General features: G+C 54.2%; 1 protein-coding gene across 1 annotated transcript; it reads right to left on the bottom strand.

Annotated features, from left to right (window-relative positions):
* Nucleotides 1-1,717: 1,717 nt before the first annotated feature.
* On the bottom strand, nucleotides 1,718-14,910 carry LOC132587302 (proproteinase E-like). The gene is made up of 8 exons (XM_060259582.1): nucleotides 14,870-14,910; nucleotides 13,063-13,148; nucleotides 12,714-12,811; nucleotides 12,198-12,332; nucleotides 11,654-11,790; nucleotides 10,298-10,443; nucleotides 9,784-10,137; nucleotides 1,718-2,107 (listed from the first exon to the last, which is right to left on the bottom strand). The coding sequence occupies exons 1-8, from the start codon at nucleotides 14,907-14,909 to the stop codon at nucleotides 1,718-1,720; spliced, it is 1,386 nt and encodes a 461-aa protein (XP_060115565.1). The 5' UTR covers nucleotide 14,910.
* Between the last annotated feature and the right edge of the window lie 1,574 nt (nucleotides 14,911-16,484).

Genomic DNA, 16,484 nt, shown 5'->3' with positions numbered 1-16,484 from the left:
GACCGGATGGGCCATAGGCCTGATCCAGCATGGCTTCTCTGATGTTCCGACTGGCTGGGGCGGGGGGGGGGGGGGGTAAGGGGCAGCCTGCCTGAAGCGCTAGTCCGGCCCCGTCAGAGCCAGCGGAGCACTAGGCCGAGCGACTCCCTTCCAAGGCCGCCCTCCGCGCCAAGGGAGCGCCAGCGCGGCAAGACTGCAGCCCAGCGGCCCGACCCCCTCCCGCCAGAGCGCATAGGAGGGGAGGCGGCGGCAGCCTCCTGCCTCCTCGGCCCCCGAAGGGGTTTGGCGGGGCTCAGCCCGACCGTGGGGGGGGGGGGGGGGCGCGAGTCGGAGGGGAAGGCAGATCGCCCCGTCCAGCAGCAGCAGCAGCAAGAAGCGGAGGGGAGGGGAGGGGAGGGGAGGGGAGGAGGCCCAACCGCGCCCCGCCCCCAGCTGGAGCGTGCGGGCCCCTTCGCGGCCGGCGGGTTCAGCGGGTTTGCCCCGAGGGCGCTGCCAGGCCCGCCTGTGCCAGGTCGGGATGTCCCGTCCCCCTCCCGTCCCTGGGCATCGAGTCAAGCCTCTGAGCCAGGAGGACAGACGGCTGCACCCGCCGACCTTTCCTGCGGGGGGGGGGCAGCTGGGCACAGATGGCTCCCCCCCCCATGCCCAGGCAACCAGGAGTCCTGCCCAGAGGAGCAGAGCCCGGGGGGGGGCAGGCCCAGCAGCCGGGGACTCTCTCCAGCACTCTCCGCCCCCCCCCCCGCCGCCGGAGCTCAGATGCACGGGGGGGGGGCTCTTCTTCAAGAGTCTTGATGGTGGGGGGGGCAAGGCACCCACGGGGAAGAGCGGGGAGGGCAGCCGGTCTCCCTCTGTGACCCTAGGAATCCCTGCTCAAAACTCACAGGGAGGCCTGGGCTGCCTCTTCTGCCTTTTCTTAGGCATGAATTTTGCACCTGCTTTGCATTTACCTGGTATTCAGTTCCTACATCCACCCCCCACCCGCGTCTAAATCTGTGGCCAGTTTCTGCACACCCCCCACAGACACACCTGCTGAAGAGAGCTGCCTTTCTGGAAAGCTGACACTACAGCAGAAGGCTTAAAGGACCCACTGGACTCTACTGTTTTGCGGCAACAGATGGACATGGCTGACTCCTGGGGGGGGGGGGTCTATGAGGTCAGAAGGACAGGGAGCCTCCACCCCACCCATCCTCTGCCCCGTCAAGGGGGGAGGGGAGGGGCACAGTCCCCAGGGGGAAAGGAAGCCCCCTTTCTCTGCCCAAGCAACCCTGGAGAGCCATGGTTGATCAGAGAGACCATCAGGGGACCAACAGTCTGACTCCAGACTCTCCCAGGCAGCCCCAGGCAAACATGCAGGCCATTCCCTAAACTCACAAAGACCTAATGGGAGGACAACCACAGTGCGTGGAGGAGGGGGGGAGAGGAGGGAGTGTTCCCATCATCTCCTTTTGGAGTTCCTGCCCAAGGCAGGTTCACAGAGTTTCCAGAGGAGAGGCAGAAGGCATATGCTCCCTCCCTCCCAGCAATGACTTCTGGCCCCCAAAGGCTTGGGGGGGGGAGGGGGCAGTAATCCTCGCTTGTTCACTCTTGTTGCTTTCTTTCTGGCTATTATTATCCTGCTTGGCTTGCCTCTGGAAGGCCATCAAAGGCTAAATAAGGGACGGTGTGGCTGGGAAAGGATTGGGCTGGGGTGGGGGTGTGTCCTGGCCTCTTCCTCCGCTCAGCGGTAAAAGGGCACCCTGCTGGTGGTGAATGTGCCAGGCCCTCCTGGGAACAGTCTTTGCCTGCAGTGCCCGGCCTGGCTGCCCCCAGTGCCCTCCGGGTGGGTGGGATTCTTTCGCAGCAGCCGAGGGAGGAGAGGAATGGGCAGATGGCTGAGGGAGGGAGCACTCTGGAGGGCCAGGCAGGGTGGTTGGCTGAGGAGGGGCACAGAAGAGCATGCACACGGGGAGCTTTCCTTGTCCACAAGTGCTATCAGGTTCTCTGCAGGGCATCCAGCCAAGGCCCCGGAGCAGAAAAGCAGCTGTGGAGTGCCTTGAACTCCGGCAAGTTGCAGGTCCTTTTCTTTCTTTTTGGCCATCAAGTCACACTTGAGTGGTGGCGGCAAATCCTTAGGGGAATTTCAAGGCAAGAGACCTTCAGAGGTCAAATCATAGAGTTGGAAGGGACCTCCAGGGTCATCTAGTCCAACCCCCTGCACAAGGCAGGAACACAAATACCCCCCCCCCCCCGGTGACACCTGCTCCACACACAGAAGATGGCAAAAAAAAAAAAACAACCCAACCCCACTTCCAGGATCTCTGGCCTGGAGAAAAATCGCTGTCTGACCCCAAAGTGGTGAACAGCAAAGAAAAAAGCCCTGGTTAAACTTGGTTTTCAAGGTGCCTGGCTGGATTCGAACTTCATTCTGCTGCTTCAGAAGAAGAAGAATCGCAGATTTATTCCCTGCCCTTCTCTCTGAATCAGAGACTCAGAGCAGCTCACAATCTCCTATATCTTCTCCCCCCACAACAGACACCCTGTGAGGTGTGGGGCTGAGAGGGCTCTCACAGCAGCTGCCCTTTCAAGGAAAACTCCTGAAAGAGCTATGGCTGACCCAAGGCCATGCCAGCAGGTGCACGTGGAGGAGTGGGGAATCAAACCCGGTTCTCCCAGATAAGAGTCCGCACACTTCACCACTATGGCTGACCTAAGGCCATTCCAGCAGGTGCAAGTGGAGGAGTGGGGAATCAAACCCGGTTCTTCCAGATAAGAGACTGCTCACTTAACCACTATGGAGAGCCACTTTGGTGTAGTGGTTAAGTGTGCGGACTCTTATCTGGGAGAACTGGGTTTGATTCCCCACTCCTCCACTTGCACCTGCTAGCATGGCCTTGGGTCAGCAATAGCTCTGGCAGAGGTTGTCCTTGAAAGGGCAGCTGCTGTGAGAGCACTCTCCAGCCCCACCCACCTCACAGGGTGTCTGTTGTGGGGGGGAAGGTAAAGGAGATTGTGAGCCGCTCTGAGACTCTTCGGAGTGGAGGGCGGGATATAAATCCAATATCTTCTTCTTCTTCTTCTATGGCTGACCCAAGGCCATTCCAGCAGGTGCAAGTGGAGGAGTGGGGAATCAAACCCGGTTCTCCCAGATAAGAGTCCGCTCAGTTAACCACTATGGCTGAACAAAAACCATTCCAGCAGCTGCAAGTGGAGGAGTGGGGAATCAAACCCAGTTCTCCCAGATAAGAGTCCGCTCACTCCACCACTATGGCTGACCCAAGGCCATTCCAGCAGGTGCAAGTGGAGGAGTGGGGAATCAAACCCGGTTCTCCCAGATAAGAGTCCACTCACTTAACCACTATGGCTGACCCAAGGCCATTCCAGCAGGTGCAAGTGGAGGAGTGGGGAATCAAACCCAGTTCTTCCAGATAAGATTCCGCTCACTTAACCACTATGGCTGACCCAAGGCCATTCCAGCAGGTGCGAGTGGAGGAGTGGGGAATCAAACCCGGTTCTCCCAGATAAGAGTCCACACGCTTCACCTCTATGGCTAACCCAAGGCCATTCCAGCAGTTGCAAGTGGAGGAATGGGGAATCAAACCCAGTTCTCCCAGATAAGAGTCTGCTCACTTAACCACTATGGCTGACCCAAGGCCATTCCAGCAGCTGCAAGTGGAGGAGTGGGGAATCAAACCCTGTTCTCCCAGATAAGAGTCCGCTCACTTCACCACTATGGCTGACCCAGGGCCATTGCAGCAGGTGCAAGTGGAGAAGTGGGGAATCAAACCCAGTTCTCCCAGATAAGAGTCCACTCACTTCACCACTATGGCTAACCCAAGGCCATTCCAGCAGTTGCAAGTGGAGGAGTGGGGAATCAAACCCAGTTCTCCCATATAAGAGTCCGCTCACTTAACCACTATGGCTGACCCAAGGCCATTCCATCAGGTGCAAGTGGGGAATCAAACCCAGTTCTCCCAGATAAGATTCCGCTCACTTAACCACTATGGTTGACCCAAGGCCATTCCAGCAGTTGCAAGTGGAGGAGTGGGGAATCAAACCCTGTTCTCCCAGATAAGAGTCCGCTCACTTCACTACTATGGCTGACCAAGGCCATTCCAGCAGTTGCAAGTGGAGGAGTGGGGAATCAAACCCAGTTCTCCCAGATAAGAGTCCGCTCACTTAACCACTATGGCTGACCCAAGGCCATTCCAGCAGCTGCAAGTGGAGGAGTGGGGAATCAAACCCGGTTCTCCCAGATAAGTCTCCGCTCACTTAACCGCTATGGCTGACCCAAAGCCATTCCAGCAGCTGCAAGTGGAGGAGTGGGGAATCAAACCCGGTTCTCCCAGATAAGGGTCCGCTCACTTAACCGCTATGGCTGACCCAAGGCCATTCCAGCAGCTGCAAGTGGAGGAGTGGGGAATCAAACCCAGTTCTCCCAGATAAGAGTCCTCTCACTTAACCACTATGGCTGACCCAAGGCCATTCCAGCAGGTGCAAGTGGAGGAGTGGGGAATCAAACCCTGTTCTCCCAGATAAGAGTCCGCTCACTTCACCACTATGGCTGACCCAGGGCCATTGCAGCAGGTGCAAGTGGAGAAGTGGGGAATCAAACCCAGTTCTCCCAGATAAGAGTCCACTCACTTCACCACTATGGCTAACCCAAGGCCATTCCAGCAGTTGCAAGTGGAGGAGTGGGGAATCAAACGCAGTTCTCCCAGATAAGAGTCCGCTCACTTAACCACTATGGCTGACCCAAGGCCATTCCAGCAGGTGCAAGTGGAGGAGTGGGGAATCAAACCCAGTTCTTCCAGATAAGATTCCGCTCACTTAACCACTATGGTTGACCCAAGTCCATTCCAGCAGGTGCAAGTGGAGGAGTGGGGAATCAAACCCGGTTCTCCCAGATAAGAGTCCACTCGCTTCACCACTATGGCTAACCCAAGGGCATTCCAGCAGTTGCAAGTGGAGGAGTGGGGAATCAAACCCAGTTCTCCCAGATAAGAGTCCGCTCACTTAACCACTATGGCTGACCCAAGGCCATTCCAGCATGTGCAAGTGGAGGAGTCGGGAATCAAACCCAGTTCTCCCAGATAAGATTCCACTCAGTTAACCACTATGGCTGACCCAAGCCATTCCAGCAGGTGCAAGTGGAGGAGTGGGGAATCAAACCCTGTTCTCCCATATAAGAGTCCGCTCATTTCACCACTATGGCTGACCCAAGGCCATTCCAGCACGTGCAAGTGGAGGAGTGGGGAATCAAACCCGGTTCTCCCAGATAAGAGTCCGCTCACTTAACCACTATGGCTGACCCAAGGCCATTCCAGCAGGTGCAGGTGGAGGAGTGGGGAATCAAACCCTGTTCTCCCACATAAGAGTCCGCTCACTTCACCACTATGGCTGACCAAGGCCATTCCAGCAGTTGCAATTGGAGGAGTGGGGAATCAAACCCAGTTCTCCCAGATAAAAGTCCGCTCACTTAACCACTATGGCTGTCCCAAGGCCATTCCAGCAGCTGCAAGTGGAGGAGTGGGGAATCAAACCCGGTTCTCCCAGATAAGAGTCCGCATACTTAACCGCTATGGCTGACCCAAGGCCATTCCAGCAGCTGCAAGTGGAGGAGTGGGGAATCAAACCCGGTTCTCCCAGATAAGAGTCCGCTCACTTAACCACTATGGCTGACCCAAGGCCATTCCAGCAGCTGCAGGTGGAGGAGTGGGGAATCAAACCCGGTTCTCCCAGATAAGTCCGCTCACTTAACCACTATGGCTGACCCAAGGCCATTCCAGCAGCTGCAGGTGGAGGAGTGGGGAATCAAACCCGGTTCTCTCAGATAAGAGTCCGCTCACTTCACCACTATGGCTGACCCAAGGCCATTCCAGCAGCTGCAGGTGGAGGAGTGGGGAATCAAACCCGGTTCTCCCAGATAAGAGTCCGCTCACTTAACCGCTATGGCTGACCCAAGGCCATTCCAGCAGCTGCAAGTGGAGGAGTGGGGAATCAAACCCTGTTCTCCCAGATAAGAGTCTGCTCACTTAACCATTACACCAAACTGGTTCAGACCAACCTGCAGGGCTGTAGCCAGGATTTTTTTGCTTTGTGGGGCACCCTTCATGTTTATACTTATACTTTAAGACAAGTCATTTATCACTCAAGAATGTTTCAAATTTATTTCAAAAATGATAACCATAACAGATTTATGGTTTGTCACCTAAAACGTTTCTGGTTTACCCCAAAGATGCAGCAAATTAAATCAAGAAAATCACACCACCATTATTTTATTTATTTTTGAATATTTCTATTCCGTCCATTCCCTGCAGGGGGCACCATAAACTTTGCCTTTTGCTTTTGACTCTCCGAGGGACACCCCCTCATGAGGTTGCATCCTTCAAACTAAAGGGCAAACTTAAACACGGACTTTTGGAAAGCTTTTGGCTCTGCATCCACAACCCAGTTTTCAGGAGAGTCGGTTTTATCAAATCACCTGCTGAATTCCACCACTGTTAGGCAAAGTAGTCACTGGGGAAATGCAGTTACTGGGGAAACTGATCTTTGTTAAGTTAAAAGGCAGAGCCCAACACAGTGGTTTTATTTGATTTAATCATTCTCTCGTCCTCTGGAATTCTGAAAATGTAATTTTGAGGAGTTAGGGTCTCTGAGGGAGTAGGCAAAGCGCCATTCCTAGTGGTGCAGACAGACCACAGACCGGGGGAGGAGGGGGGAGCATCCCTGTCAGTAGATGCGATGCAACTCCCTGATTTGCCATTTGGAAAAAGATGCAGGGATACTGGCAACCGCTCTCCCCATTCCTGGTGGGATGCTGCTGCCACCTGCTGGTGGAAGATTGTCCTGACCTTGTGGTGAGGAAAGGTCTCCCCACACTGGCTCCATTGGAGAGGTCTGCAGGGGGGGCTCTTTTACTAAGGGGGCCCATCAGGAACTCATTTGCATATTAAGCCACGCCCCTGACACCAAGCCAACCGGAACTGCATTCCTGCAAAAAAAAAAAAACCCGGGGGTCCTGCCCCAAATCCATCAAGACCTGGTGAGGAGGGTCTGTAGCTCAGAGGCAGAATATCTGCTTGGCCTCCTGCTCAATAAGAGTAAGATGAAGACTGCAGATTTATACTCTGCCCTTCTCTCTGAGTCCGAGTCTCAGAATGGCTCACAATCTCCTTCCCCCACAACAGACACCCTGTGAGGTGGGTGGGGCTGAGAGAGCTCTCATAGAAGCTGCCCCTTCAAGGACAACTCCTACAAGAGCTATGGCTGACCCAAGGCCATTCCAGCAGCAGCAAGTGAAGGAGGAGTGGGGAATCAATCCCGGTTCTCCACACACTTAACCACTACACCAAACTGGCTCTCTACACACACACACACACACATAACCTGCTGCATCTCCAAATGAAAGGACTGGGTAATATTGAGCGATGAGAAAGACTGTGCTCTGCTGGAGACTCCAGAGAGAGAGTCAGGTGAGAGTGACTTTGATGGATGGGGAGGGGGTCAGGCTGAGGAGCATCAGGTTGTCCTTGTGGTTAGAACAGGATGTGGGAGACCCAGGTTCAAATCCCTGCTCTGCCATGACCTTGGGCCAGTCACTCTTGTCAGTCTAACCTACCTCACAGGGTTGTGAAGCTAAAATGGAAGAGAGGGCAATGATGTAAGCCACTCTGAGTCTCCATTGCAAGGAAAGGTGGGACGATGATGAAGATGACGATGGGTGGTGTGCCTGAGAAGTCTGAGTTCTCAGCTTTCCCCACGGAAGAGTGAGGACTCAGGCAGTGATGTCTGGGGCAGGGATGGTCTGTCTTCTTGGTGCCTGAGGGATAGCATGGGAAGGCAACTGGAGTCTGGCCACACTGGTGGACTCCTGTTTGCTCCTGTGTGAGACAGAGTGTTGGCCTGGATGGGCCCACTGGCTGATCCAACATGGCCGCTCTGATGTCCTTATAGACACAGCCAGCGGGCCCTGCAGCCATGGAGAGGAAACACCAGGAGAGCTGGCTGCTGTGTGCAGCAGACACAGGCGAAGCGGGGAGGAAGAGATGCCCACCAGCTCTTGGGAAGGACGGGATTTGACCTTGGGTGTAAGACTGCAGAAATAAGAGCCAGAAAGGAAACCACAGAGTCTGAGCAGAATTTTTCAGCCTTTTTATTCCCGATCTCTGAAGACTCAGTTCCTCATGAATGACTCACAATGGTCTGAAAGAAAAGGGGGAAAGGAAGGTTATCTTTAGGAATAAAATCTGGGCTAGAGCGAGGTCAGTTTGTGTGGCAGAGATTCCCCGGTTGGAAGAGCCCTGATCTCTCCTCTGTACGTGGCCACCATACCCAGACAGGCAGCCCCAAGAGAGGCCTGGGAGAGATAGAAAGGCCACCTTCTCCTGTACCAGCCAGCCTGGCTGCGGAGGTTACCCTCTGGGGTCCCCCCCCCCCTCCCGCTCTGGCAGAATAGGCAGGCAGCTGGCAGAGACAGGGGCTTCTTTAGGCGCCTGCTCTTCTGTCTCTTTGATTCTGCGGTCAATTAATCCATTTTATTGTCTCCGTTTTCAGGGAGGAAGTTGTTCTTCTAATCTAGCCAGTTTTGGCTGCGGTTTATTTACTGCTGCTTGATTCAAGGATTGCTTTAATCTTGTTTTCATTTTACACTGTTCTGAGATTTTATTCTTGAGTTCATTTTACATGGTTTAAATATAGCAAATGCATGGTGGGAGGACTTATATGGGAAACATACATGTTGGAAAATACAACATTGCTTACATTTCAGTCATTGCGAAGTTAAATGTTGTTGTTAGTAGGAAGTTACCTTATCTAATCTAGTCAAAGTGGGAAGGTTTAGAGGGAGCAGCGTATCCTAGTTAAGTGACTGGTAACCTTTCTGTTGGTCAGATAGCATCTTGTTTGGTGAATTGCTTTGATCTCCCCTGCAAGCTATATTGCTGATGTTCTGGCCTTTGTTTTTTGGGGAAGAATCAGCATTGAGGTTTGTAACCACGTAGCTGTTTGGACACAGTTTAGCATCTAGGAATGCCTTTTTCTCTTTTTCTTTTCATTCAAAGTACCCTTCCCTATTTTCCAGTAAAGTATATGTTTCTATCTAAACTTAAACGCAGTGTGGATCTTGTTTGTGTACTCAACCCCTGAATTTAAAGGACAAATCCCAACAATGCATCATAAACCAGGGGACTGTCTTCTCAACAACCAGACCGATGATCGAAGCTTGACTTTGCAGTGGACGCTGGCTCACAACAATCCAATAGCTGTTAAAATGCCCCCCAATGCTTTTGTTCTTTTGGCTGCAGAGGATGGACACGTCTGTTCCGGGGCCACCATTCTGGGTCAAGGTTTGCAGCCTGAGCATATTTGGGCCTGGTTCAGCTACGTGCCCACTTTACTTTAAAGGTAAAAAGGTAAAGGTAGTCCCCTGTGCAAGCAGCGCATCATTACTGACCCATGGGGTGATGCCACATCATGACATTTTCTTGGCAGATTTCTACAGGGTGGTTCCGCTGGGATGGAACTCAGGTTGTGAGCAGAGCTTGGACTGCAGTACTGCAGCTTACCACTCTGCGCCACAGGGCTCCTCTTTACTTTACTTTACTTCCCTTTAAGTACGTTTTCTGATCTGCCAAACCAGCCACTTCAGGCTTTTATGGTAGGTGTCTCTTTTTTAAAACAATAACACTGTCATAGTTTTCTCACAAAGTGTTAGTTAAGTGGACTGAGATTTCTGTGGCCTGAGGCCAGGCTGAACCAAGGCCCAAAACTGACTCTAACCTCCAGCTGAACTCCACCAAGCATTACCTGGCAGTGTGCCCACCATAGTTGGAAATGCTCCAGCATGGAGCTCCACTCTGGTCGGTGCAGGGTCTTGGGGACTTTGTTTGCCGTGGGGTCTTGGTTACTCTTCAGGTGTCCCAGTAAGCTGCCTTCTGCTCCCCCCCCCCCAATTCCTTCCCAGGAGTTCCACCCCCAGCCGAGTGACTGAGCCCCCGGGCAGCTCACCTCCTGGATCCAGTCCTCGAATGCTGAGACTCGGGTGAAGACGGTGGGCTTCTTCAGGGCGTTGCACCCCAGGCCAGAGACAAAGCTGGCAATGCCGTGGACCTCCCACCTTCCGTCTGCAGCTTGGCAGTTGAGGGGGCCACCGGAATCGCCCTGTGGATGAGCTCGAGGTCAGAGGCCTGATGGGCAGGCTCTGCATGGCACAACGCTGCCCTTGCCCCCTGCACACCCCCCCCGCAGGCTTCTCTCCCTGCCCATCATTCGCATTCCCATTGCCACAGCAGAAGGTGCAGAGCCCCGAGCCCCCACTCACGTTGCAGCCTGCTCGGATGTCTCCGCCGGCGCACACCATGGTCTCTCGAATGGCGAGGGCCCCCCACCAGTCAGACTGGGTGCAGTGGGCGTGGTCCACCACTGGAAGCACCGCCTGCTGCAGCCGGGAGGGGAGGGGGCCGCCAGCTGCAAGGCAAGGCAAGGCTGTGGGCGGGGCCTCCTGCAAGCTCCCCCATTCAAATCTGTGGCAGGGGCAGAGACCAGTCCTTGGAGAGGCAGGGAGCTTGCCATCCCCCGCCTCTGCGGCAGCCCCCCGAGTTGCTTGGAGTGGTCCCCCATGGGTCAGCTGATCTGCTGAGACGGGGCTACAATCCAGGTCAGGGAGAGCTGAACGGCCTTTGGGAAGGATGCCTCTCTCGCCACCTCTGGCTTGATGGCTCCTTGCGCTAAGGAGAAGGATGGCACCCACAGGCCTCGCGAAGGACTTGGGAAGAAAGGTGCAGTCAGGCTCCGTGAAGACTAACAAAGCCTGCGCTGCGCACAAAAGCTCTCCCCAGAATTACACTTTGTGGGCCTTCGAGGTGCCCCTGGGCGCACACTTGCTTCTGTTTTTCCAGGCCAACTGAGGGACTTGGGGGTTAGTGTGAGGGCACACCTGTGTGAACTGAGACACTCTCTTGCACGCGTGCACTCACACACACACACACAGGGCAACGTCTCCCTCCCTGCTCAGCCCAACAGCTGTAAGGAAGAAGAAGAAGATATTGGGTTTATATCCCACCCTCCACTCCGAATCTCAGAGTCTCAGAGTGGTTCACAATCTCCTTTATCTTCCTCCCCACAACAGACACCCTTTGAGGTGGGTGGGGCTGAGAGGGCTCTCACAGCAGCTCCCTTTTCAAGGACAACCTCTGCCAGAGCTATGGCTGACCCAAGACTATGCTAGCAGGTGCAAGTGGAGGAGTGGGGAATCAAACACGGTTCTCTCAGATAAGAGTCCGCTCACTTAACCACTATAGCTGACCCAAGGCCATTCCAGCAGCTGCAAGTGGAGGAGTGGGAAATCAAACCCGGTTCTCCCAGATAAGAGAGCTCTAGATGACCCAAGGCCATTCCAGCAGCTGCAAGTGGAGGATGGGGGAATCAAACGCGGTTCTCTCAGATAAGAGTCCACTCACAACCACTATGGCTGACCCAAGGCCATTCCAGCAGCTGCAAGTGCAGGAGGGGGAAATCAAACCCAGTTCTCCCAGATAAGAGAGCTATGGCTGACCCAAGGCCATTCCAGCAGCTGCAAGGAGAGGAGTGGGGAATCAAACCCGGTTCTCTCAGATAAGAGTCCACGCACTTCACCACTACACCAAACTGGCTCTCCAAACTGGGTGCAATGACGTACTGTAGAGGCGTCCCCAGCCGCTGATGTAGCAGGGGTACTCGTTGGGCAGGACTTCCCCTGCAGGCGGGAGGCAGGCCAGCTTCACCTTGTCATTCAGCTCCGCGCTGCGGGACAGCTTCAGCAGGGCAATGTCATTGCTGGGAGGGAGAGAAGGGCTTCAAGGGTCCGGCTGCCCTGCCTGGGCATCCCCCTCAGAGGCCTCCTGGCCTGGATTCTTCCCACCCCCGGGAAGGCTCCGTTTCTCAAGCAAGAGGTGCCCCACCGTGGAAACACTCTCCCCAAATCCCAGGTCCAAAGGAGGCTAGTTACTCGGGGGAGAGGGAAAACACTCCTTGCCTGCTCAGAGGCACTGTCTATGACCAGATTTTGATCCAGCAGGACCAAGAGTCAGTTTGGGGGCTAAGGCTGGGGGGGGGGGAGTCTTTGTTCAAAGGCAGCTCTGGAAACAGCCTCAGCAGGCCGTCAGGATCCCAACCTGTCTTGGAAACCTCCCCGTTCCAGCCCAGCCCAGCCCAGGGGCACATCATGTGCCAGCCTCACTCACCCGCAGGCCACGCAGAAGGACTTCCAGCCAGGGTGCACATAGATGTCCTCTGTGTTCACGGGGATGCGCTGCTCAGAGCCCTCCTCCTGCTCCATGTCGTATTCACCCAGCACCACCTCGTAGCGGCGGGACTTGCTGGAAGGAAGGAAAACCCCATCAAGGAGGAGGAAACGGAGCACACCCTGGAAACCCCCCCCCCCCGGTGAGCTGGCCGAAGGAAGCCGCTCTCTTCTCCCCCTGGGAAGCTGGAGCGATGTCACCCCACTTGCGGCCAGCAGACTTTCCAGGGCACAGCTGCTAGCCAAGCAAGGAGCTGAAGGAGCCCAAAACACACACTGTGAAGACTGCTGAGTAAGTCCTCCCCCCACAAAAGGGGCTCATGGGCTGCTTTGGACTGCATTGGAGAGAAAACCCTCCCTGTCAACAAACTCTTCCCCACCCCCAGGCCAGCAGCTGCTTCTGCTGATGCTCCCCACCCAGATATCCCCCCCCCCCGTTGTGCAAGAGGGGTCTTACGAGATGCAGTGTCCAGCCGTCATGACCCAGTTGGGGGCAATGAGGCTGCCCCCGCAGGTGTGGTGGAAGGCGCCATCCTTCTCGTACTGAAGAGAGATCTGTGGGGGGGGGAGGCAAGTGAGAGGGGTGACTCTTAGATGCTTGGGAAGCAGCTCCTGCAGGTGAGTCCTTTGCTGCAGGTGCAACGGCGTGGATCTCTCTGGCACTGCTAGTCCCTGCCTGGACATTTGAGGGGCCTGGAAGGGAGAGCTCAGGAGGGCTGGGCCATCTTAGAGGCTGCCTGCCTGCCTGCCCCAGCTCCTCCTCTGCTTAGGCCAGATGGGCCAGGGAGGGCAATGTGGTGGCTCACCTGCCAGGGCCAGCTGAAGGGGTTGGCATCCTCACCATTCACCACTCTGGCATTGGGAGCGTAGACGGGCTCGCCACACCCGGAGGCTGCAGGAGAATGAAAGAGGAGTCTCTGCGCACACAGCGGGGCAGGGGCGGGGGGGGGGAAGGCCAGCCCATTCCCTTAGAGCAGGGGTGTCAAACTAATTTGTTATGAGGGCCACATCTGACCTAAATGAGACCTTGTCAGGCCGGGCCATGTCTGTCATAAAATGTAATGCCAGGTAGCAGAGATATAAACGTTATAAAGGACACAGACAAACACAATTGAAGTTTAAAAAAACTTAAAATAAAATATGCTTAAAAGCTTAGCACTCTTGCAACATTTTCTCTGATAACTGACACCTCCTGCTCTGAATTATTGCATCAAAATCTGGAGACAATGTCTGTGCTGTAGCAATCTTGAGTATGCTGTTCAGGTATGTATCTGTAAGTTGCAAGCCTACTTCTGATTACAGAAATCTCATGGTCAATGCTTTGAGCCTAAGGTCCAGGGGAAAACATGAAATGGCTGGGCACTGTGAGCTTTTGTACATAAGTTGCGTCATGTGCTGGTCAGTCAATGGAGAAAATAGAGTTTTTGCTCTGTAGCTCCTGTGCAATTGAGCAAGCCTGGCAAAGCAAGCTGTGATGCAGAAGGAAGCAAGAGAGAGGGAGAAGGAAGCAGAGGACAGTGAGATGCTCGGGCGGGGGGGGAGCTGATAGGAGTCCTCCAGGGCCCTGATTCAGCCCTTGGGCTGCACATTTGATACCCCTCCCTTAGATGCTCTGTGGCCCAAGGGAAAGACAGCCTGCTTTTCAAGCAGAAGGTTCCGGGTTTACTCCCTGGCCACTCCAGTTCCAGGATCTGGGGCACTGGGAAGGCCTTTCTCTGCTCAAGACTCTGGAGAGGTGATGCCAGCCAGAGTGGGCACTGCTGAGCTAAAAGGGTCAAGCGTCAGAGCTGGTAAAAAACCTTCCTAGGTTCAGTTCTGCCTGTGTGGCTGGAAGGTGAGCTGTCAGCAGGTGCTTCAGAAGTGGCAGCCCAGTGCCCCTGGCCCTTCTTGCTTTCCTTCTCCTCGCTTGGTCCAGGCTCTCCTTGCCTACATGCTTGGCTGCCTGTCTTCTGAATGAGGCACCATTCTCCCAGACTGCAGGGTGTGCATTGCTCTGGGCCAGGCTGAGCAGGAGGGGGGAGCCCCAAGGGCTGCCTTCTGACCTCATGACCAAGTGGGGCTCTTTTAAGGCCTGGTTCCCACGACAGACTCTGGGGAGTCCACTAGGTGTAGGTAACTGTGCCTGGTTTCCCTTTCTGGCTGCCTCCCAGTAGTGAGAACCCCCTTCCTATCTCGCTGTGGTGGTGCGAAGAAGCTCACATGGGGCAATGTTCCCTCTAAGCTGCAGAGTCTTGTGAGCAGAAATTCTACTTTGTGGTCTACTGGCATTAAAGTTGTGAGCTCCTGCATAAATTATTGTGCTCTGGGGCTATTTTTCCCGAGCTAAGACAAAAACGTGTGAGCTGGAGGCTCAAAATCTGTGAGCCAGTTCACGCTTCCTCAGCTTCGAGGGCACGGCTGCTCCCCAAAGTGTGGGGTGTGATCTCAACAGGGCAAACCACAATCAGCACAAACCCTGCTTGACGGACCTGCTCCAGCCCCTACTTTGAAATCCCACTTGGCTGAATCTTCTGCATGCAGAAATCACAACACAGTCATGCTCCATCAAACCCTCGTTTAGTGTCAGGCCCGAATGCAGCTGAGAAAGAGAGAGAGATGCTGACTGCTTCTTACCACCAGCCGCCAGCCAAATGGGGATCAGCAGCACCAGCATCTTGCCAAGGCTGCCTCACTGGGATCCAGAGCCTTTTATACTCCCCTTATCAAGTGGCACCAGACTCCGTGGTCCTGCCAACTGTGGGCACGAGGGTCCCCTTATCCTGTCCTATCGTGCAGCAGCCAAGGCCACGCTGGGCTTCACACAGGCAGCCCCCCCTCCCATTCAACTTGGGCTTGTGCCAAGGCATCCGCCAGAGGTGAGTGCAGGGAGGGAAGAGAGCAGCTGTTTGTATCTGAAGGGAAGGTACAGAGGTGCCAGCCAGCGTTAATGGCCAAGGAAAGAGGCAGCAGGGGAACTGGGCTTGCTGGAAGCACCTGCGGCTTTGGAGTGCTTGCCAAACTCTTGGGCTGAATCCTGCTGGCACCAAAAAGTTGAAACGAATCCTTGCATTTCGTGCCTTTGGGGTGGGCAAAAGGCGGCCCCTTTCCCCAGCTCCCCCGTGCTGACTGGCATCTCCCCTGGGAACCACAACAGGTGGGGGTGGGGGGGAGGAAAAAGCCGTTAACAATTAACAAGTAACCTTGGTTGAAAAGGGGCTATTTTTGAACAAGGTTATGCCAGCCCTCCCCGTCAAAGAGAGAGAGAGAGATTATAAAGACCAACGTGAAGGACAGCCAGGTCAGGTCCCTTTATTCTGGGTGGGAAAATGCCCATTTGACTGACAGAACTGTGGAAACGTCTTCCTTGCCACGTGGGGAAACAAATACATGCATTTTGAAGGACAAAGTTGGAGTCCAGTAGTACCTTTAAGACCAATAAAGTTTTGTTCAGAATGTAAGCTGAATAAAACCGTGTTGGTCTTTACTGGACTCCAGCTTTGTTCTGTTCAAGGCTTTTTTTGAGCAGGAACACAGTTCCGGCTGGCTTGGTGTCAGGGGTGTGTGGCCCAATATGCAAATGAGTTCCTGTTGGGCTTTTTCTCCAAAAAAAGCCCTGTGTGAAACAATGGTGACACCAGGGGGTGTGCTCTGATCTGCAAATAAGTCCCTGCTGGGCTTTTTCTACCAAAAAAGAAGCCCTGGCTGTATTGCTTCAGACCCATGCAGCCGCCCACCTGGATCTCTCCATTTTGAACAACTGATGTCCCAGAATTCTTCAGAGCAGTGTGCCACCTAGTGGACACCTTGAAAGTGGTTTGTTCACTATTTGTTAATGGCACAAGGAAGGAAGAGAAATCAGTTCACAATATAGATGGGCATGCATAATGTTGAATTCAAATGTTCCTTTTTTGCCAAGAAGTACCTCTCACTTGTAAACCATGGCACCTGTTCTGACTTTTCAGAGACACTATATTCAGAATATGAAAAACACCTTTTTTAAAAACCGTCTTGATGCGGCACAGGGGTGCCAGAGTTCTTGGGGCATGTGCCCCTCTCTCAAGCCTTCACTTACACCACTGAATTGTTGGGGGAAGGGTGCTTTTAAACTCAAGCATAAGGACCTGTCTATGGATTGGGTGTGAACACAAAGTTCCCTTTCTGCCCCCTTTTTCACCCAGATAGTAAACGCTACTCAATGTACCTGCTTTCATCTATGAAAGGCTTGAGATGTTGTATAATCTCTCTCCCT

This window comes from Heteronotia binoei, chromosome 18 (genome assembly GCF_032191835.1).
Source record: "Heteronotia binoei isolate CCM8104 ecotype False Entrance Well chromosome 18, APGP_CSIRO_Hbin_v1, whole genome shotgun sequence".
Lineage (NCBI taxonomy): Eukaryota > Metazoa > Chordata > Lepidosauria > Squamata > Gekkonidae > Heteronotia > Heteronotia binoei.
The sequence above is the reverse complement of the archived record's forward strand: the minus strand, read 5'-3'. Positions and strand labels throughout refer to the sequence as shown.

Bases quoted from the DNA above. Each gene is read 5' to 3' on its own strand.
- LOC132587302 (XM_060259582.1), bottom strand. From the start codon at position 14,909: ATGCTGGTGCTGCTGATCCCCATTTGGCTGGCGGCTGGTG. The intron at 12,333-12,713 runs GTAAGACCCCTC...CCTTCCTTCCAG, and splicing joins ACGGCTGGACACTGCATCTC to CAAGTCCCGCCGCTACGAGG. The intron at 2,108-9,783 runs GTAATGCTTGGT...AATTCCCCTAAG, and splicing joins TATGGTGGGCACACTGCCAG to GATTTGCCGCCACCACTCAA.